The following is a 24315-nucleotide window of genomic DNA, read 5'->3' as shown; positions in this document are numbered from 1 at the left end:
GGAAAACTGAGAGGCAGACACACTTTTCTGTATAATAATACAGTCCATAGCAAACCTTCAGCTAGGAATTTCTACACCTTAAAAATACAATCTGAATAATTTACATAGAGGAAAGCATGCTACTTTTCATTTGCACTGATTTTGAAAAACATGGGTGAAATGACTGCATACAAACAAGTCAACTTCACAGAGAAGAGTTACACGTATACAGCATTTCAGCATTAAGAAATTACAAATTTTTTTAAACTGGAGCTTGTAAAGAGGTAAATCATTACATGTACCTCACTGTAAAAACTCCACTACTGTGGTTATACCACCCATTACACTAATTCATAATTGCCAGCAGAACCAGAAGTATGTAAGTCATGTCTGTTGCCAGCTACAAACAACGAAGTGCACCCTTACTACCTGAATGTTTCCTCTTGGAGTTGTTCTAGTTGCGTCTGCAGCTGCAAATGCCTACGACCTGCAGGGCTGTTGGGATCTTCAATAGAATCAGATTGATTTAAACGTTCCATCAAAATCTGATTCTCGGCAAGCAAGCTGCTCTTCTCCTCCTGGAGAGCTGCAACCTGTGATAATAAAAGCATAAACTAGAATAACTGAGCTATCCAGCTATTGAGAGCAATATTGTTCTTGTGCATAATAAAGTATCGATACAACTTCATTATAAAAAAGTTTGCATACTTTCCCAACAAACAAGTAAAACTAGCCCTCCACATAAAGCTTTTAAAATTGATTTCCAAAAGAAATAATGCCTATCACCCATACAGAATATCCAAGTCTGGATATCCAAGGGATAGCTATGTCCTTCCTAGATTTTTTTTTAATCCAGTGGCCAACTGCAAGAAGACCTGAAACAGGAACACAGTTGCAACGATTTATGCCAATGTTGTGAAAACAGGCAGTAGTGCAAAGAACCCAAAGTTCTGCAACTCAAAAACAGCTGAAGCATTGCTTCATATCTCATTAAATAGTATAGAATTAGCATGCAGGAGGAGGAGGGGAAGAGAGAGAATGTGAACATCTCAACAGAAGTGTTTCATTATGAGCTTGAATCATCAAATACACCAAAATCAACCATGACACACAAATCAGCTTCATTAATTCTAACAGTTACTGAACTGCTTGGCAAAAGCCTGAATTATACTCCAAAGTAGCGTTGCAATGGCAAAGGGCTCCCACTTTACACTCCTCATGTCTTCTAGACGAGTTATGCATGATTTACATGAAGACTTAGTCTAAAACCATACACAGCTGATAGACTACAGTAACTTCTGATTGGGGTTTAACTCTTAACTGAAACTGTTAGAGCAGCATAACCTCTATTAGTTTTCTAATGCAGGAGTTGAACCACACAGCTCAACCCTTTCCTACCTGAATCAAAAAAAATTATGAATCATCTTAATACTGGCAACATTGCATCAAGATAAGAAAACAATTAAATTCTCTCCATTAGCACAAGTAATTACTGTGCAATTTTCATCTCCCTTTTAAAAATGTATGTTTCCACACTATACTTACTGTTTTCAGCTGCCTAAAAATTAACATATCTCTTTCCCACTTCAAAATTAATATGTACAATATAGCAAACCTACCTGCATATCTAACTCATGACATCTCTGGGCAATTTCTTCTTTTGTTGCTAGTGCTTCATTTAATTCTTCTGTAGTCTTCTTCAGCTACCATAAACAACAAACATTTACGGTATCATCACTCTGTGCAAAGTGTCTAAAAATATTCTGAACTACATGACTGTAAAATTATTTTTACATTTAGGTAATATATTAAATTTTTGGAAAACTGAGGCAATTCTGCTCTTACAGAGAAACAAAGAAGGAGATATGATTACTGTTCAGTTTGTGCGACAGTAAAAGGTAAACATACCTTTAAGTAATATTTGGTCTTACAAAAATACATCAGAATTATCACATCTATTCTATGAATTGAGTCAAAAAATCCTGGAGAACTTGGGTCTCAAAAACTCATCAACTCTGTACACTAAGAAGTTGTGAATACCACTTTTCTTTATGGATGCAAAGAGTGCATAATTTCAGTTTTCAACCTACTTTTAAAATACAGAAAGGACTGGAAGGTGGAATGCAGGGAATGGACAATTAGGGTAAGGTTTCTCTAGTCACTGGAAGCTACTCTTACTGCACAACAGGAATACAACTAACATCATGAGGGAGAAGTCTACACCTCTGAAAAAGGGCACTTAATCTTGTAAGCAGTGGGAAATATTCAGATACTTCCCTTCAAAGGCTTTATGTTCAAAGATACATGTCTTGCAAGCTTGCATATGAATGCAGTTAAGACAACATAAATACATAGCTACAAGAAAACTGGTCTGTTAAAACCGGTGCATGCATATTACGTATATAGAGATATAGATATGTATTATTATATATGATGAATTTTATGTAGGCTTTCTCAATCAGCATCATCATATCTTATCTTTACAAGCTTAATTCTCAAGGGCCTGTTGACATACAAAAATTAATTCTATCTCCCAGAATTTACATACATCTGCAGAGAAAGAATGATGAACACAGGGAACACCACTATATTCTCAATTAGAAAAAAAAATTAGGAACAAGGACAGTGTTGGCATGAGGTTAAGCTAGTAAAAAAACCAATTGGCTTTGCACATTCTTTAAATATATCAAAGAGGGAAGGATTCTCTTTGGAAAGTTCTCTTATACACTGTAACAGGACTCCTTTAAGGATTTCTGAGCCACATCTACTTTTTTTTTTTTAAACTGACTTTGGAAGTAGGAACTGGCAAAAAAGTTTTATTCAAATACTACACAGGTTTTTATCTTTCTTTCTTTCTCAATACCCAAAGATTTGTATCTCTTTGCAGTTTTGTTATACTATGTCATACAGCTAAACCTGTTTTCCAAACTGACTTTTTCCTCTCCTTTAAATACACAAAACAGATAAAACCAATTTATAAAGCAAAAGAACTTGAAATACTGAGATTTAGTTTTACATTCATTATTTGATTATCCCATAAAATCCCTTCATGATTAAAGACAAAAAGACAGACTTAATAAAGCAAAATGATTGGCCACCCATGTGCTACGATTGACGGAAAAGAAACATCTAGTCTTAGATACCTGACGATCAAGGTCAACGTAAGCATCATTTCCAACAGTGACCGGAGACTCTTTACTCATCAACTGCAATTAGATTACACTGGATTAGAAAAAGCAAGGATTTAGTTTTATATTAAAAACTAAGCTTCAGTGAAATACCCAGCTGATTTTAACTTTTGGGAGCTTTAATCTGACTTCATTCAGAAGTTTTAAAATTAATTTTTATATATGACATATTCACAAACAATTACAGAAAGAAATCTTCAGAATGTATAGTATTTAAAGCACTATAAAAGAAATCTTACATCATGTCTTTTTCTTCTAAAAATGTACATTCTTTATCCATGGTGAAACCTACAGTACACTCTGCTAAGCATTTTACTGAAGTGACAGTGGATGGTAGCTATCAACACACCATGCAAGACCTGCCTTTAATTGTTCTCCGCCAGTGTTTTTTATTTTTTGATCACCTGGAATTTCGTATCAATTTATTTATTTAACTAAAGTTGGGAACATCTCTATCGCAGCTAATTGTGCAAAACAAAGATGACCAAAATTTCCGCTCTGGAGTTGTCTGTAATTTGCAAATTTAAAAAGCAAGTTTACAGAGATATTCCTGCAATGAGTATTACAATTCCTTGTATACTAACCTATTTCATTGCAGGAATGGCTAATAGTGGTTTAGTCTTGGAAACATTACCTTTAGCCGTGATTTTTTTTTTTTTTAAAAAAAAAAAAAAAAAGTCCCTCAAATTGGTTGATGTGCTTGCTAAAAGTTAAAGTGTTGATAAGAAAGTAAGTTTTCCTTCAGTAACCCACTGATCAGCTATACAGATAGTTAAAAGTTAAATCAAAGATAACAGAAGTTGTAGCCCAAAGACCTCCTCCCACCTACCTCCAGCAAACATACTAAGGTAAAGTTTTTACTGAAGGTTGTCAGACACAAAAAGGAACGGTCTTCCAAATACGAAATATGCTGTAACTAATTCAAAAGGCAGCATTACTGAACCACACTGTTGGTTTCTGTAAGTCTGTCCAAACACAAAATGTTTTATAAGTTCTCCAATAACACAATTCATTGAAGTTACAATCAAAAAGGCCCTATCCCAACCAAAATCAGGACAAGATTTCTTTCCTAAGGTATCCTGTTCAGTCTGGTTACTCTCTCCAGAAACAGGGCTTCCTTTATTCCTTCCAGAAATCAGGTCTTTTGCATTACTTTTCATTGGCAAAGCTCCTAAGATACACAGCACAGAGCTTTCATTCCTTCTCTACCCTTTCTGTTTACACCACTGTCGACAAGACAAAAATCTGTTTGACATTTACATCATTCAAATATTTATACACTTATGTTTCTCTTCCTTTCCCCATCTCCTTAATTGTGATTTAGCTGCATACCACATGCTTAAATTCATCTATCTGTCCCCAACAGTCCTCCTCAGACCTGGATGGTGTTTGTTGCTAACTGCTGAATTCCTTCCATTTTGTCTACATCTTTACAGTGACAAACTACTCTGAAATGAAGCATTCCATGAAGTCCAGATTCCCTGTAACAGTAATTAGAAAGTCCATGGACTCAGAGCTGTCACCTAAAAATGAAGCCATGTGTCATTTTTATTACCATATAGAGTGGCATTACAAACTTGTATTTAATTTAGGGCCATGTTTTCTAATCTGATTATCGTTTTGTCATCCAAAACAAGAATTTCCAATCCCTCTCCGCTCTGTGATGTTTATACAAGTTTCAATTACTCCATTTCACTAGCTACCGCTTAAATACTTTTCCAGATGACTAACAGGGATATCCATATTAAGCAAATACTGAAGTCTTCTCCCTATTCTGTATCACACAACACTGTTTAAACACACTTCAGACACTAAGTAAGTTCCATCCACTAAGCCAGTACTTTCTAACTGGCAGGTCCCAGCCTGCATGCAATCCACAAGAGTGTAAAACAATATGTCCCTGACAGCCAGCACTCCTTTCTAGTCCTAGCATAACTTCCTCTTCAGAAACCCAGCTTAAGAAGCCTGCCCAAGACTTACTGTAGGAGGAATACAAGAGGCTGCACAACTCACTAGAGGTCACTGTGGTGTTGCTGCTTTCTGGGGATTACCATAAAGGACACAGGCCGAGGCCAATAACATAATATCTTTATTCTTCAAGGAGTTTTGCCATCTCTCCCAAAACTTCCTCACCTTGAGAATCCTTCACAGAAATGTCCAGAAAAAAGGACATTAACTGGAGAAGGATTAGGTGGTGGAGATACATGGTGTGGGTGTAGCATGAACATCACACAGAATTTGTGAATTTAACTCCACAGGATACATCAGGAATGTCATGGGAAATGTACACAAGGCACTGACAGCAAAAGCCACTGACATACGTGCAGATGACTGACATAATGCAACAAGAAACATCTTGCAATCTTAGGGCCTCTGGTATGGTAGGGATGCTAAAGAAGAAATCTAAGGATTGTGCTATGTAGCACAACCATACAAGGAACAAGAACAAGATTGATTACTCACAAGTAATACAGGAATCTAACTTCTGATCATCAGTTACAACTAAACTGAAGTTAAGAAGTGGGGTGAAAAGGGAGAGTTATCAGGGTGAAGGTGTGCCTCCATCTTTTCCTTACACATCTCCTCACATACTGGAGAGAACAATGGTATATGTAAGCAAATGTCTTGACTGCGCTCTGCTTCTGGTTTGCCTCTACCTGGTTTCTCCCCGCTTAATAGCAAACACTTCACTGTAAACAGCACAGCTAATAGAGTCCAACTCCACCCACCTGTCCAACCTTCTCTCTCTTTAGTAAGAGCTCCTGAAGAGTTCAAGAAAAGTTTTAATGAATGCTGTGGTTTAGGATTCCATACAGATATGTATGTCAACTCAAAACACACACTACACCTTCCAACCACCTAAAAAATATAAGGTAACAGAGGCTTGGCTAGTTTCCCCTACTCTTCACTTTGTTTCTTGTCAATTGGCATTCTTTGATTCTACTGAAGTTTAGAGCTTCAAAATGCTCACTTCATCAGTTACCTGCATATTAAATACTAATCTGATGATACTAGTAGGTTATTATTATTTTTAAAGGCAAATTTCCTTACTGTGTTCTGCTATATCTCCTTTACTTACAAGCTCACATTCAGACAAATTCCTGAAATACTGGTGTAGTTTCAGTGCTTCACATGCAATCTGCAAGTGTGATATTAGAAGACATGGTCTTGAGAGGTATGGGTCAATGACAATACTTTTGAGTTTAAAGTGCCAAACTATTTCATTTACATATCAATTGGCTGACTCAAGACAACAAAAAGCAGAAGGAAGTGGCCTTCTCATTCTCCCTCCACAGCTGCAAGCTTTCATTTCTTCAGGAGCAAACTACAGGTGGATATAAAGGTCTGCCTTCACAATTTTGCAGCACTGGAACTGGCTTTCATCTCCAAACTGACAATTTAGCTTAAGTATAGTATTATCATTTATTTTCACATGTAACTTTAATAGGTGATGATACGCAGAGATGTTACAAGTAAATTAATTATAAAAAGGGAAACTAAAAAAGTGCCTGCAAGATCAAGCAATTGCATTAGGCCTCTACAGTAGATGGAAAAATCTGCTTAAGAGCCTCCCACAGTGAAAAAGCAAGCAATTAGCATTTACTTCCTTGCTCTTTTTCTTGTTTATTTTTCATATTTAGAGCGAAGACTTGCAGTAGCACAAGTATTTGTTCAAATAATCAAAATGCCATTTAAAATCAAAAAAGCTTATTCTGTGGTGAAGAGGCTAGTCTGGATTTTAAATGGTACAATAACCTCAACAACACGACAATTTTTATAATTCTTTGTGTAGTTTTATTAGAAGCAGTTGTCAGTTCCTGTTAATCCTTTACATGTATACATTTGCATGCTCATAGCTTTGGTACGATGTCTTAAAAAAATACTTGTAGATCTGCTAATTTTATATTATTAAAACATCACTTTTTAACTGCTTTGTTTGTGAAATGTGAACAAGACGTGTTGTCATGGATACATAAAGATTAGGGAAGGGGTAAAACTATCACAATTCAGGTTATTCATGCATGCAGATTTTATGAATGCTTTTTTTTTCCCCATGATTTGCATGATTTTGCAAATGCAGCTGCACCACTTAGTTGATGATGTCAAAAGTTCAAAACATTTGCTTTATCTGAAATGCTGCTTCTATAAGTTGCTAATGTTGTACAAGTGCCCACAAAACAATGTCAAAACCCAGCTTCTGTATTCAGAAGGTTGTTTTTCTTTTTTAAAACATCTTTTTGTTCGTTTGCTTTTTAAGAGTCAAGGTTATGAATGACACAGTGTGTATCCTTTAATGGTATAAAATAAAGACCACCTTCTTCCTCCAGTACTGATGACAGACCCAAAGAAATATTTTTCTATCATTTACTAGCTATTCAAAACCCACTTTTACTTCAGATAATATGAGCCTTAAAAGAGTCAGGACAAAGTACAGGGGAGAAAAAAAAAAACACAACAAAATCAAACAGTTTCTACCTTGTGGAAGTAACACAGTTGGTATTAATCCAGTCAGAAAGTACCTTTTGTTGTGTTCCCCAAGCAAGTTTTGACATTACCTTAAGTATTTTGTGGTTAAGACTTTTCTGTGAGGTTCTCAACCTGACCTGCACAGACATTTGCAAATTGATCCAGTTTGCAGGTGTTCTAAAGAGCAAAGGCAAACAATTTCCCCAGCTACTGCTTTCATCAGTAATGAACTTGGCTGCTCAAAATAGAGACTTGGGAAAATGACAGCAGATTTTCCAAAGGAAGTCAAGGAAAGGGGAAAGGGGAAAGGGGAAAGGGGAAAGGGGAGGAAAAGGAAAATACATAATGGCCAAAAATATTTCTGTAAGGAAAGATTTCTGGCCTTTAAAAAAATCTGCAAATTATGAAATTAAAAATATGTTCTATTATACATAGCAATACATTAATTGCAAGTATCAACAAATTATAATAATATAACCAGAATATAGGTGTATATATTACAGAATATATAATACAATACATAATTTATATGGGTTTTTTTGCAATATTTTTGATAACTATATAACTCTTGCTCTTCCTCTATCTTGTGCACAGCTTGCATTTAGAAATGTGTATCTGCAGATTAGAATCTGAGAATCTACGTGGTGACAACACACCAGGTCAATTTAACTGCACTGAAAAAAATAACAGAAAAGCATTGCTCAATTTATAAAATCTTTATTGAGCATGAGGCATATTTTGTTATTAATATTTTATTTTAAACAAATTAATGAAGAAAGGAAATGCTGAAGAGTCATGAGTTATTAAAAAATTGAAATAACCAAATAAAATTTAAAACATAAAATGTTCCTTCTTCCATTTAAAAATCAGCTTCTTCATGCAAAAAAACAGAGCAGAAGCTTGTTATACTGTGCCTCATGAAATATTTTCATGAGTAAGATGATTTATGAAAATGAAAGCATCACCAAAAAACAGTTATATGCTTTGCTGAAACAGAAAGATGAATACATAATACATCAGTAAAGCTTAGAGATATCTTTTTACATACCTAATTTTGAAGAAAGAGCACGTGCATGTCAAATGCTTTGAAATGTTTGGATTAGGTGACATACCAACTTTTCAAATATGCATATATAGCTACTTTCCTAGGCACTTTATTTTGGTGTCTCCTACACATTGCTTAGTCCAAGTCACTTGGATTGTGAGAGCTAGTCCAAGTCCAAGAAATAGAAAAACCCCTTTAAACCAGTGAAGCTTCACCCCTCCAAAGACACAGACTGCAGGTTCAGCTCTGAAAAGACTCTCTGGATCTAAACTTGTTAGAATCATAGAATATCTCAAGTTGGAAGGTGCCCATAAGGATCACCAACTACAACTCCCTGCTCCTTACAGGACTACCTAAAACTGAACCATATGACTAAAAGCATCGTCCAGACACAACTTTAACTCTGACAGGCTTGGTGCTTTGACCACTTCCCTGGAGAGCCTGTTCCAGTGATCAACCACCCTCTCAGTGAAGAACCTTTTCCAATGACCAATCTGAACCTTCCCTGACACAGCTTCATTCCATTTTCTCGTGTGCTGTTGCTGGTCACCAGAGAAGATCAGCACCTCCCCCTCCACTGCCCCCCTTCGGGAAGCTGTAGACTGCAATAAGGTCACCCCTCAGTCTTGTCTTCTCAAAGCTGAACAAACCAAGTGACGTCAGCCCCTCCTCCTAAGTCTTGCCCTCAAGGCCTTTCACCATCTTGGCCACTCTCCTCCAGACACACTCTAATAGTTTAATGTCCTTATGCTGAAGTGCCCAAAACTGCACACAGTACTTGCAGTGGGATCTCATCAGTGCAGTGTAGAGTGGGACAATCACCTCCCTCAACCAGCTAGCTATGCTGTGCTAGGTGCACCCCAGGATATGGTTGGCCTGTTTGGCTGCCAGGGCACACTGTTGATTCATATTCAACTTGCCATCACCCCACACCCCCAGATCGCTTTCTGCAGGGCTCCTCTCCAGCCTCTTGTCCCCCAGTTTGTACATATAACCAGGATTACCCCGTTCCAGGTGGAGAATCCAGCACTTGCTTTTGTTAGATTTCATGTGGCTGGTGATTGCCCAGCTCTTTAGTCTATCAGATCTCCCTGTAAGACCATTCTACCCTTGAGAGAGTCCACAGCTCTTCCTAGTTTAGTATCATCAGCAAACTTCCTTAATGTACATAATTCCTGCGTCCAAACCATTTGTAAAAACATTAAAGAGCACTAGTCGTAAAACGGACCTCTGAGGAACCCCACTTGCGACTGGCTGTCAGCCTGTTGTAAGTTCATTTACTGTGACTCTGAGCCTGACTCAACAGTAAATTGCTCACCCAATGTATTATGGACTTGTCTAAACGTATGCTGGACATTTTGTCTAGAAGGATACTGACAGAGACAGTATCAAATGCTTTGCTAAAATCCAAAAACCACACATCTATTGCCTTCTCTTGGTCAAGTAGATGGGCAACCTTGTTATAAAAGGAAATTAAGTTGGTTAAGCAGGACTTTCCCCTCATGAACCTGTGATGACTATGACCAATGACTGCATTGTCTCTTAGGAGTTTTTCAGTAACTCCAAAAATAACTTTCTCCATAATTTTGCCAGGCACTGAAGGGAGGCTGACAGGCTGGTAATTACCAGAGTCGTCCTCCTTTTCCTTCCTGAAAACTGGGAAATCTTTGCCAGCTTCCAGTTGACTGGGACCTCTCCAGACTCCTAAGAGCATTGAGAAATAATGGAGGGAGGTCCCACTCTCAAACCTCTTCGATAACCTCTTCAATGACCACTAAGCACCTGACATTCTCTTCATTTGGTTCTGAATGCCTTGGATTTTGCAGTAGCTTGGAAGGTAGAACTAAAATCACTCAGAACTGGACCAGTACATGAATAGCAAGCTTTTTGATTCACTGCATTTCAAAAATCTGTTCCAGAAGAACAGACCCTCATCCTGTGATTTCTTCCCATTTCTACTGCCCACCTCTGGAAAAGGACCCAAACACTAAACAAGTTAAATGCCTACTCATCGAATGCTGAAAATTGTGGGCTGCTTCAGATCTGGCTATTTTATCAAATGAAGAAGGAGATTTTTACAAAAAACAAACAGGATATTTTCAACAGAAGGGGAAAGGATAAGAGGTTTTCTGTTTTAAGACAGTGCAGAATAAAGTGAAGCTGAAAGTTGGGTTTAGAAAAACAAAAAAAGAATAGATATTAGAAAAATCCACCAAAATATTGGATTACAGTTAAAAAGAATACAGAAGTAAAATATCCCAAAACTCAGGCAAACTCGTATTTGGTAGCACTGACTGGAAGATGATTTAGCATAAGGATTCTTTCAATGCTAATTTCAAAAGTCCTCTCTGCAATGTTATAGATAGCCATCCACACACAGACAACAGGATGTACAACTGTGTGTATACAGCATTGGTGAAAGGGATAATAGGGGATGGGGTCCCTGTAGGCTCACTGACATCTCTTTCTCTATTCAGATGTTACAGAAAATTGATATTGCTCTACAGTGCAATGTGGAATTTAATTCCTCTTGTTTGGGTTCAGAAGAAATGGGATTACAAGCAATTTCCTGCTTTCCTTAGTGGCCCGTCCTGCAGTAAACCTCCATCTATGAAGACTGAAAGGCACTTCACTTATAGGCACTTTGTGGTCCTAAGAAGTCACATAGGGGCTTTATGGCTGTAGCAGTCACTAACACTGTAGTTTAATTTCCACTGTGGTTTTAATTTACTACTGAACAGCACTTTTACAAAATACACCGCAGTATACTTACTAACTTGTAAAAACATTATTAGCACAAATACCTTCATTAGTCTATTCATATATCTAAGGATGACAAAAGAATACTCTGCTATCCGTTTCCTTCTTTTCATTTGTCAAGTAAAATAAATAATTTACAGTTCATGGAGTTTTGCAGTTTCAAGTTACAAATTTTGAAGAAATTCTACAACATTTGGTTACTCATATAAAACCAGTCTTGTGCACTTCAAGAGCCACAGAGGGGGAAAGGTAGAGGAAAGGGAACCAGTATCAAAAATATCCAGAAGTTTCAATCTTCTAGATTTAAAGAAAAGTGGGACACTCAAACAGAGTTCCTTGACATGAAGTGATTAGTGATTTGTTTTTCTAAGGAAAAATAAGGTATGTTTCAATGTAAAATGGCAAAAACCTATGCTCTTCATTTTCTTTACTTCCAACTAAGTTTTTCCAAAGTGGGAAATAGCATACTTTTGTAAAATACTAAAAGGCTGAACTTTTACACACTGTGGGCATCCCAGCATACCTCCTGAATGGCTGTCATGACAACATGTTGAACCGATTCTTCCATCATCATTATGGTCTGGATGTACTCTGAAAATAAGAGCATTCTGAAATGTTACTGTTGAAATTCAAGTCACACTGAACATGAAGTCAGAAGCTGCATCCTTCCTACAAAATGACTAGAGGTGCCACAGATGACACTGAAATGCATAATCACCAGTCAAGTCCCACCCCAACATAATCAACAAGACTTTATCAGAAGTCTGTTCAGACATAAATCCATTTTTTGCCTTCTGGCATCTCACACTCCCTTCCACACTTTGCTCCCAAACTATTCAGGCTATACATGTACATGATCCACGCATAGGTTGTCGTTTTCCCTAAGTTTAACAATAATGTCCAGCCTTCCTAAAGCATCCTCATTTTAAGGCATTTTCACATCTGTTCTTGGTTTCTGTTCTTACTTCTGTGCTATATCACAAATAAGTTCCCTCCACTTTTTTATTCCTCACCTATGTGTTGATGTGAGCTACACAACAGGTACCTTGTAAGATGATACAGTGGTTAGGAGGACACATTCTGGTATTTAGATCATGTCAAGGATTTTATGACTTGCCCAGTATCATATGGTTTCCCCTCAAATATGACCACTTTTACAGGCAACCTGTATTCTTTCAATGATTTGTCCAAGAGGAAGATGCTGGGAATCAGTCACCTCAAAGTACATAAAACTAGGCTGTTCAAACACGTACATTTTTAATGTCCAGACTGAAAGAGTAAGAGATACTCTTAGGAGATAGGAATAAGATATACTTCCCACTTGAGGATGCCAAATAGTCATGAAAAGGAAGGCAGATAATTTTACATAAAACAGAGGACAGGAAGCCTAATAAAACAGAGTTATTTATGTACTCATGTAAGAAAATTGCCTCTATTTTAATTAATAGGATAGCCAGACTGTCTCCTGATTAAGGGAAGAATAGAGGGAGAAATTAAAGTGATTTGGACACCTGAGAAAACTGGAAAGGGGGAACTAGCTATATAAGCTAAGATGCACTATGCAAGAGGAAGACAAGAGGTCTGAAACCCTGGCTGCCATTTTGTCAGAAAGGAACTGAGTTAAATCAGGAAAAGACAGATATTTGATGCAGGTTTAACGTAAATAAGTAAACATAGTTTTATTTACCCACATGTGTATTTTATAAACATGTTCCTATGCTTCCTGTTTTAAGTGTTAAGAATAAATGTTTGTAGTTGCTTTGTTACCTTAACCTGGCTTGAATTAAGTGTAATTTAAGGTAATTGGGTAACAATAAGACACACTGGACCCAAAGCCAGTTTAGAGCATGAGATCTGGGACATCTCAACAAGCATCTCCATTGCTCATCACACCCTCTGTGGCATCTGCAGGAAAAATGAATGGGTCCCTACTTTACTTGTTCAGGTCAGATAGACAGTTGGTGCCATGGGAGTCAAGAGAAGCAGAAGTCTCTTTCAGTGACTGCTGAAGTGGGATGCAATTGTCTAACAGATGTCTCAAGTGATATTTTGGATGCTGTTAAGGTATCATGCTCGGTTGTCAGCTGCTGACCAGAAGGGCATGATTGCCAACATTACTTTTTCCTATTTGCCAACCTCATGCAAAAGTCTCAGAAACTACAGTGTCCCAAATCACATCAGACTTATCTTCAGACCAGCCCCCAGTCATACTGATGGTTGCTGGCCATACTGTAGTAAGATGCTGACTGGAATGAATTCATAAAACCAAGAGTCACACAGAATAGTTCAACAATCACAGTTTTTGATTCTTAACTATCCCGATCTACCTCATAAATCGTTAAAGGGTGGGCCCAAGGATTTTCCTTTGTAGAGTGCCTTTTCTTCTCAGCAAACAAAAACTGAAAATATGTATGTTGGAAGCAAAACCAGTTCCACAGTTTGAGACTCCAAAACTAGTGAAGCTTATAACAAAACAACAGTTATTATCTGTAGGACAAAATAATGTCATCATTGAAAAAAAATACATGTCTCTTGACAGCAGCCTGAGAAATACAGTTCTTCCCCTAAGTAGTTACACAGCTAGCCACATTTTCATTCACTGCCTGGGAGTAAACATGCTTTCAAAATTTAATACCTTGCTTCTGTTCACAATTCACAGCACATCCCAAAATAAGCTGAAGCATTCTTCCAAGCTCCGCAGCATCAGCATGTTCTCCGATCAGGTTAACATCAGGAAGGGTGAAGTCATTAATCTGTTGGCCTAGAATCTGCATAAAGACCCAGTACATACATGTTTTTATCACTACATATATACAAACACACATATTTTAAAATACAAAGGTGATTCAGAATCAACAAGAGCAATTCACTAAGACTTTAACATAGTTTTCAATCTTTAAAACAAACTAAATTGCCTAACACCTAACATCCAAATATTAAATCATACTGCTTGATACAACTAATATTTCAGAGAAGACAAACCTGATTCTTTCAACTAATAAAAAAGTATTAGTTTCAAACTTAGCAAGACTTTTTTCTTCAGGTAAGAAAGGTAACAAAGGCAGGCTTCCATGGTGATCAACAGCACAGTGATAATTAATCTTTTTAAAAACCATTCCATTAAACAAAATCTCACGCCTAAAAATATCTTATCTAGCATAAAATATTATACACAAATATCATACTTCTTAGCACTAGAAAGCCAGAAATTGAAATATTTAACTTATACAATACATGTGTCTAGCACTGATGGATAACAAATTTGACAGTAAAAAACTCAATCACTTAGCTTCACACTTTTAGAAAATTTAGAGATATTTAGCAAGTCTCAGAGGTAGGAAAGCTGGTTCCATAGAAGAGAATTTGACGTAGTAGTACATTACATAATTAAACAGCCCACATACAGAAAGAAATAAAAAAAAAACAACACCAAAAAAACCCCATGTGACTTACCATTACTGTAATCTGATTTATAATTAAGAAGGATTTACATTAATGATTGTCAGTAGAAGGAATTAAACAATTCTGCTAAATTGTTCATAAAGAGCTTTCAGGGGGTTGAAAATATGAATATGAAACATGGAATTAAACACCTCTCTGACATATTAATTGCAGATAAAAAGAAACTGTCACTTCTTAAGCAGGGTGCAATAAAGAAACAATGACTACAGAGGGAATCAGCCATTTGTTTGCTGGATGCCCTTTTTTGTGTTATTACTCAAGAAAAACAGAAAATCAGGTAAAGGTGTTTGTAAAAAAACATTTAACAGATGTGTATGAAGAATACATGGAAATCAAGCCATTCAAAAGTTTTCCAGGGTTGGGCTTTGTGGAAACGTTGTGGTTGTGTTTGTACTTGTTTTGTATGGTGGTTTTTGTATTGTGGCATTATTATTTTTTAAACAGTTTTCTCAAAGAATGAGCACACTACTAAAATTCTCTGTATATTTTACAGGACCAAGATTCATTCTTGTTGGAAAAGGCTTCTTTAAGTCATACTAGTGAGAAAACCCTAATTCTATGAACGCATCAAGCACAATGGAAAATATTACCACTGTATATAGACTGTGATAATACAGTAAAACACAATATTATTTGACTTATATAAATCTGATATGTATTTATATATTGATCTGTAGTTCCTGAATTTCTTTCAAATGCAATGCTGGATTTAATACTACAACAACAGCTTCATAGTTACTGATAATATAATTGCTGTTAAAAAAGGCTGAAGGGAAGAGGCATATCAGCAGGCACTATGAAGAAGCCAAGGACGTGAAGGTGTAAACAGAGGATTTTGAAATAAAATGAGATACAATTTTAATTTAAAAAAAAATTGAAAGAAATATGGAAATGAAGTATAGACTCTGGAATAAATATCCTGAGATAAAAAAGATAATTTTTCTGCTTTTTTTAAAAAATAAATATAAAAGACCTTTACAAAAAATGAAAGTTTCAGTTCCAGAGCAGCGAAGTTCTGCACCAAGTTTACTGGGGCATAACAAAGCATACAAACTATAAATAGGTAAACTTTGGCTTCTTGTTCTTCCATACTATAATTGACAGACAGCAATGTAAGGCAGCTATTGAAAGATTGTCCTCCTGAATGCAACACAAATTTTTGAATTTTTGAAGATCAACAAAATTAGCATATACACTTTTTAAAGTCTTTTCTCTACATCAGGTAAAATCCATATACATTCATATCTACGTTTTTGTAGAACGTGATTGCTAGGAGAGGGAATCAGGTTGAGGAAAACATAACCAGGATTCATACCAGAATCCAGATCATCTCCATTATCAACACAAGCACTGCCTCAGCAGAAAAAAAAGAAACCAAACCAAAATCCAGCCAAACTTACAAATGTGCATTACCTTTGCAGAACTTAATCAGATTGAAACAGCTCAAAACTTGCTTAGTAGTAAAGTTTTCACACCAGAAACTTAATCATCATACATACCAATGAGCCAAAAAGAAGTTGACATTTCCATAGTAATATTAATATTTTATAACAAAAAACTTACTTCTTTCTAGAATTGTCAGTTATGACCAGCTTGCTTAACCATCAATTTTCAAAATTTATTTCAACACGGATACCTGACCATTTATTGAATATGAGCTTATGAGTCTAACTTTTCCTTTCTGAAAATCTGTTCATTTTTAAAGACTTAAGTTTATTAATAAATATCTTCCTCTTCAAAGTATTTGTGACAAGCTAATATTTTGAGACAAGCAATGTCCAGAACGTACATATTTTGGTACATATTATGGATTTTGTGCTGCAGCCTGTACAGATCAATTTGCCTCAAAACATCACTGAGAGTAAAAGCATATTTCAGCTGAAGATTCACCACTGAAAAAGATACCATATTGTATCTCCTCTGGAGTTGTTTACTTCTGAGTTTGCTCAACAGTCTAAGAGAGAACACCAAGGGCAGACCCCAATATCCCAGGATTAAAGCATTTCCTTGAAAATTTTAATGTGGGGAAAGGCTGAAAATTATCTTTACTCTCTCTCCTTAAGAGGAAAATAAAGGAAAGAAGCAGTCTTTAGCTGGAGCAGAGGACAAAAAAAAAAAAAAAAATCAAACACAGTTACTGTCAAAGTCCATCATCAGAACATAGTCAGCAAAGTCATCTATTGTTTGTATGACAGATTTTGCATATCAGACCCCACTGGAAGCTCTGAGTATTCAAGAAATCAGATGAAAAGTTTTAGAGAAGGCTAACACCTGAGAATAGACCATGAAACAGTCTGTATGCCAAATACTTTGCAAGAAAAATTCAAAACTTAATCAGTAGAATATAATTTACATTAAATAGGTTAACTAAAATATGTAACAAAAAAGGAATGTAGATGACTTAAAATGGTTCTTACCTCATGGTTGTAATCCAATATTCCTTTCAAAATTTTCTTCAGGTTGCTTACCTATTTGACAAGAAGATGAAGGAAATACAACAAATGCAGGGAATAAATTACAGAGAAATGATCTTGAAGTAGGCAATCACAGAAGAATCACACAAAAGAATCATACGATTACATCTATTTGCACAGTAGGACTTTCTGTTTGAGCAGTTTAATTTAGAATCATGAAAGTTATGCAATAGACCCTTATGATGAGACTCCCAGACCTTATCACAAATCATTACTAATTGACAGAACCTATTTAAATTTATGAAAAACATCACATTGTCTTGGATAGGCTTTAGATCAGACTCTAAAGGATGAATCTTTTTTGGAAACCTTGTTTGTGCTACATTTATTTTATAATATATATATTATATATATAATATAATAATATATATTTTTAATTACAAATTTTATATCTACAAGTCAAAACATTTTTTCTTCTCTTAAAGTATCCTAGTGATCTACTTTCTGCAGAGATAAACCTCTTCTTCCAAACCAAAATGAGCTCAATATCTTCCTTTATTCCCAACCTGTGCAACCTTAATTTATTAACTTTCTCATTAATTACTCCTCTTACTTCTTTCATTTTTGTTCGTCCCCCCTACCCCAGTTCTTTACAATTGAATGTCTGTCTAATGACATAAAGGCAAAATTCACATTTCTCAGTGATGCCTTCACTGCCATACGAAGATAGCTTCTGTTCACTTGCATAAACAGTGGCATCAATAAAATGTCTCCTGCTGTACAGAATCTATGCCACACTTCACTAGCACTGAGTACTGCTCTCTTTGCAGCAAAAATCCATTTACATCAAGTCTCTGAGATAAAGAGTGCATTTAAAAATTAAAAAAAAAGACCAATGGATCTCATAGGTGATATTTAGAAAAAAAAAATCTTTGCTGAAAGTAACTGCTACAGATTGCCACAAATTAATGTCCAAGTATTTAAGCAAGGAATTTAGATAATAGTGCACTGTCTTCTGTGACAGAAGAGCAGCTGAAGGAACTGAGGTTGTTTAGTCTGAAGAAAAGGAGGCTAAGGGAAGACTTTATCACTCTCTACAACTATCTGAAAGGAAGTTGTAGCAAGGTGGGTGTCAGTCTGTTCTCCCAAGTAGCAAGTGATAGTACAAGAGGAAACAGCTTCAAGTTGCACCAGGGGAGGTTTAGGTTGGATATTAGGAAAAATATTGTCACTGAAAGGGTTATCAAGCACTGGAACAGGCTGCCCAGGGAAGGGGTGGAGTTGCCATCCCTGAAGGTATTTAAATGATGTGTAGATGTGGCGCTGAAGGTCATGGTTTAGTGGTGGACTTGGTAGTGTTCAGTTTATCAACTCAATGACCTTAAGGATCTTTTCCAACCTAAATGATTCTATGATATCTACAAACAGGTTCTGCAAAGACTGAACCTGACTGCATTAGGATTCACAAAGTGCTAATCTTGACAAGAGTAGCCACCAGTGGCAAACTGCGGAACTATAATGGAGAGCAAAAACTCTCAAATCTGAACTGTCTTTAAAGCCCACAATAACTTCTATTGATTACATTCCAAAAATATCCAGCTAGGACATTCTGTCCACTGACAGAAGTCATCTATCTTCCAAAAGATCTGAAGAAACACTACAGAAAACAGGAAACATGATACCGAAATCCAGGGACAAACTCAACACTTAACACAGTCAACATTCAAAATGAGGTGATGAAAGCAAAATCCAGTCTCTTCTAAGAGAAACTCAAGAAAGGAAGAGGCTACACACACACAAAAAGATTGAGCCATGAAATCCAAAGTGATAATGATCTGATTATCTTATTCCTCTTAATCCACTCCCTATGGAAACAAATGGCAAAAGCTGACCACTTATTAAGATATAAGAACATCCTCTTTGTCTTCATAATCACTGAACATTAAGTCACACAAACAAAAATTCACTTGGACTTGAAAAGTGACACACTGAATATTCTGACAACCTAGAATGAGAACTGGAGATGCTACATGATAGCAAGTATATAACAATATTTACTGTTCCTCCTGTAACAGCATAAAAATTAGTTTACTTTCAGATTTACACCTTCTACTCCCAAACACATACTATTTCGGTAATATTACACATAACACATTATGTTTCTGTAAGAACTACAACTATTTTCTAGCTGTCTGCCCAAAAGCAATCACCACTACCTCTCAAAGGCTATGTAGAAGCATAACCAAAGTCTGCAGTAGATTTAAGGATTTAAAGAAATGTAAATAATTTTATTTTGATGTCAGATCACCACAAAGAATACTGCACTAATTGGAATATAATTTTCAAACTTGATTCATTAAATTTTCCAGTTTGCAATTTACCTGAGTCTGTTGCAGAAAGTGCCACAGAAATGCAAGGGCCGTGTTGCAGAATTTAAGTCCAGTTTACCAATGAGAACATTGTGAGGAACCTTGAACTTGAACACAATCCCAAAAAATAAGAAACAAAATGAAAGTACCCACGTACAAAATACTTTGTTTCTCCTTTCTTTGTAAGCATTGTTTGAATTAAAATCCCTTAAACACAAAGAGTCATCTTACTCCATATAACTTTCACAGAGCTTAGAGTTGAGATGCGGCAATAAAATCAATATTGATCAAAATTTGTGATCAAAACTAACATATAGGGCAGCATCCTCGGAAAAAGAAAAAAGCAAGCAAACTGAAAAAAAAAGAGTGTTTTCTTTGAGGTACTATTTTATTTCACTGTCAATCAGGAGTACTAGGATAACTTGCTTTCAAGAGTTAACTGTACCATCTTTGTCTCTGGCACACAATCAGACAATTATAAGGCTGAAGCAGCTTCTTTATAGACTGGCTTAAACTTAACAATGATCTTCAGTGCTACTCAGAGGGGTCTCGATTTTTTTTTTTAACTTGTCTGCAGTGAATACACTTAGACGGTTCTACTGCCACTGGCAGAGGATCACCACGGGGAAACTACTACAATTGTTTTCTATTTTGAGATTCAACTCGGTAGCTCCAGTAACATTTGTCAGCTCATAGCATAAGTTCTTAAAAGGAAGACTTCAGAGATGAATGAAAATGAACAACAACAGCACAAGAAAGTGCTACAGACAACCAATTACATTAGAATTTAAATCACAGCAGATGGTGGTTGTTCAGATTTTTTTTTCTCTTTTTCTTAAGCACATGGGAAAAACCTAATTACGAACTAACAAAGTCCATTAAATCATGCAATGATAGAAGACAACAGATAGAACTTCCAATATCGATCATGAATATAAAGCGCTGTATCATCTTTTGGAGATCAGCCCATGGGACACTTACTTGCTTTCATCAGCAATCTGACTTCCTCCTTTTCCATACAAAGCACATACAATACACTACCCTCACAACTCATTTCACATCCATTCCCTGCACCCATACCTCTGTTGGAAAAGACACGAAGCTTACTGGGGGAAAAAAAAAAAAATAGTGACAATTACACTTTATTCCACTTCAAAAGCTGTTGCAACTCACAACAGATTAATTTCTTTCACAACAGATTAATTATTTCTAGATGAATCTCTATCCATTTCCAATCTCTTTCCCATCTGTCATTTCCTGTTTTACTTCCCCAATCTCATATTACCAAGGAGAGAACACCCGCTTTGAACTAATGCATCCACAAATGCAACCTGCATGTCAACATTCATTCTTTTAACACCTACATTTCACTAATATCCACAGCAGAACTGTGTGAATGTTTCTTATGTTAAATGATCATTACCCTGCCAGTTTACTGACATCTTGGCTGTAGTATAGTACTTCATAGTTAGCATACACTGTTCAGTATGAGACTGACCCTTATTACACAGCATTAACCTGATAAACTGTCTGGAATGAAAGCAGAGATGATGGGTCCTGGGTTACAGAAGACAACACATGATCTGGCAACACTGTAAACTTAATGTTTGTGGGTTTTTTCTTCTATTTTTTTTTCTTACCGGTTATATGAAATATCTGTTTTTATTTAATTACAGTTTACTTACTAGTTCCAAAGCAAGTTCCAAAGTTCCATAGTCTGTAAGTCTGCCTAGATTTCTCTCTTCATGAATATACTTGAGCAACAAAAGGAAAGCCTGATGAAGTGGACAGTAGAAATGCCCTTAAGCTTGTGATTACTGAAAAAAAGGGAGCATGGTTTATCTAACCTCTTGTTTTCTCCCTAATATTATGACAGTGAGTCCCCAGTTTTGCATTTATCCATACATCACATGTATGACTGAAATCTAGTTTGTGCTGAAGACTGTGCAAACTGACATCCTTGTACATTTCAGGTCCTTAAGTGTCTGAATGGGAGACCCCATGTTCTGAAATGCTGTTCAAAGGTATCTTTCCTGGATAATTACTTGCAAGGGGTGAGAGAATTCTTAATCAGCATCATATCTCATTAAGGTACATATTCTTCCTGGTTGCATTTAAAAGGGGCAGGAGGAGGGGAAGGGGGGGAGAGAGTGTGCATACATGCTTCCCCCCACATACATTAGTTTTCTGCTCTAAAATGCATTCTGCAGGAGCCTGTCTCTTCACTGATTATATAAATGAAGCCTAGAGAGACTATACCACTAGCTCTGGGCGGTATCTCTCTGCAACCTGTCTTCTGCAAAAAGAAAACCCCAAAAGAACAGATATAGATGCTTTCTTGAGTTAAATGACAAGAAAAAAAATAATTAAATGTGGCTCTCAACACAGAGAGCATTCCCACATTAAACTTATATTTGGAGAGACTGTTGACTTAGGAATTAAGGGTATCAAAACAGAATTAAATATATCAGTTGCCAATTATCTTTTCCACAGAAAAGAATGCTGTCTTATAATACCCCTATAATCTCTGCTTTTTGCTTGCAGAAGAACATTCACATGACAGCTTCCACCTGTATCAGAAAAAAAACCCCTCTAAAATATGCTTATGAATAAGTGGCCCCTTCCCTCACAAAGGAAAAAGAAAGTAGCAGAAAAATGATACTGTACACTCAAAACTAGCTTCCATTACTCCACCAGTCAATCCAGCTTGTACTGTAGAAGAATTCAGAGCAAACATAACTGTACTACTGCAGGGAGTCAAAATTAATTCTCAAAAATCAGGTTTATTTACTTAGATAACAGCACTAAGTAGTCTGTGAGTTCCATTTTGCAATATTGTATCAAACACAAGGCATTCAAACTGCACTAGTTGCAGAAAGTCTAGTGGCTGCTATTGTTTGAATGTGCTATTCAGTAAAGAACAAACACAGCTTGCTACTATAAACATCAATAAAGTTGTACTTTAAACTGACGCTGTAGTCTGAATGCCAAATAGAAAAGTCCAGAAGAAGTAGTCAGAAATCAAGCCAGACAACGTATCACCTTCCTCTTCCAAGCTAGATATGACCACACTGAATGGAAGGGGACAGCAGGGCGTGTGCCAGTTTTAGTCCACCCCTGAACTTATTTTGTAATTGCTAAAATTAACATTGTGTATCAAATCACTGACTGTTTAAATTTCTGTTCTATCACTGGTATTCCTGTATGACTTGACATTGAACTATTCCTGTCTCTTGATTAGGGAACTTCATTCCCACAAAACTTTGGCAACAGAATTTTCTATGCCGTTTTCCATTTTCAATAAAGGCCATTTTATCTTCAAAATGTCATCTCTTTCAGCATGAAATACTAGTGTGTGCACAGTTAAAGTCTGACCATATATTAAAATGTTCAGTTGTACATCAGGAAACAGATACATCTTTGCCTATTTTTTTTTTTACCATGACATAAAATTGCAGTTAAGGCAGCAGTAAGAAGTTTTTTTGTTGCCCAAGGGAAAACAAACTGCTACGTACACTGATGTATGCTCTGCCCCAGAGATTCTGAGACAGTGAGATAACCAATTATCATTTCTCATGGTGCTTCTTAAAATATGAAGGGAAAGCTGTATCACCAAGTCATGCAGAAGTATGTTGCCTACATTGTAAGTCTAATGACAGATTAATAGAAGTGCACAGATTGAAAGTGTTCCTACAAGTCATACTATAAATGGCAGATTGACTGATAGACATTTGAACAACTAGATTACTAATAGTATTTACTCACATATAAAGAAGAAGAGTTGGTAAAGTGTAGGATTACTTTCCTGGTTACAAAATAAGAGTTAAAATATCACATTTGTGCCTTTTAGTATTCTTCATGAAAAGGGAAATAGTATATTAAAAGTTTATACAAAAAAATGGAGTATATATCTCTTTTAAACAACAACAAAAAAAAATCAGTCTTCAGTTCTTATTTACATGGATATATGAAAAACAAGAAGGAATGACATCAACAAGAAACTGAAATTTGACCTGATGTTTTTCCAAGTTCAATCACATAAGGAAGTTACTAGATTGCCCACCTTTTTTTTTTTTATTCACACCTGCTAAGGCTTAGTATCTGCCAAATTTGTGGGAAACATTAAAAAGATTTATTCCTCAAGCTCCATGAGTGTTACAGAAGCTGCTGCTCTGCTTTCAATCAGCTGAAATGCTACTATAACAAACAGTTTGCAATTTGTTGTTCTGCAAATTTAACAGCCAAGACTTTAATATTCCTTAGGAAAAAGCCACAGAAATATTTTAGAGAAAAATAAAACCTTGTATCCAGCTGTTCACTTGCAATTCCATATGCTTCTTTGAAAAGTTCATTTAAATTAACTGCTTTACAAGCAGCAGAACTAACAAAGCTTTTTTAGGGATCACGTCTTTTATTCACCAGCCAGTCAATATATCCTCACAAATGCACCTACATTTTTGCTGGCAGCCCTGGTCAACAAAACATTCTAAAGCAGTCCAGACTTGCACACAGTTGGGCAGGCAGCAGAAACCATGCTGACAGGTCTACTGGCTAAATCAACAACATATACAGCAGCACTATGTTCCATCCTTGTCTCAGATGTGTGTCCCTTCTATTCAGCCAGTGATGTT

General features: G+C 36.2%; 1 protein-coding gene across 5 annotated transcripts in view; it reads right to left on the bottom strand.

Annotated features, from left to right (window-relative positions):
• The window catches only part of HOOK3 (hook microtubule tethering protein 3), a 91074-nt gene that overhangs the window by 40284 nt on the left and 26475 nt on the right, over positions 1-24315 (bottom strand). For 4 of the 5 annotated variants that reach the window (XM_074855489.1, XM_074855488.1, XM_074855492.1 and 1 more), the window contains exons 4-9: positions 17319-17369; positions 14075-14207; positions 11963-12030; positions 3123-3185; positions 1599-1682; positions 409-572 (exon numbers count right to left, since the gene is read on the bottom strand). In XM_074855489.1, the coding sequence (XP_074711590.1) occupies positions 409-572; positions 1599-1682; positions 3123-3185; positions 11963-12030; positions 14075-14207; positions 17319-17369 (563 nt within the window). Of the gene's footprint in view, positions 1-408; positions 573-1598; positions 1683-3122; positions 3186-11962; positions 12031-14074; positions 14208-17318; positions 17370-19696; positions 19792-24315 lie in introns of all 5 variants that reach the window. The other variant, XM_074855493.1, reaches the window with a different exon arrangement.

This window comes from Strix uralensis, chromosome Z, assembly GCF_047716275.1.
Source record: "Strix uralensis isolate ZFMK-TIS-50842 chromosome Z, bStrUra1, whole genome shotgun sequence".
Taxonomy (NCBI): Eukaryota; Metazoa; Chordata; class Aves; order Strigiformes; family Strigidae; genus Strix; species Strix uralensis.
This window is presented reverse-complemented; position numbering and strand designations above follow the sequence as displayed.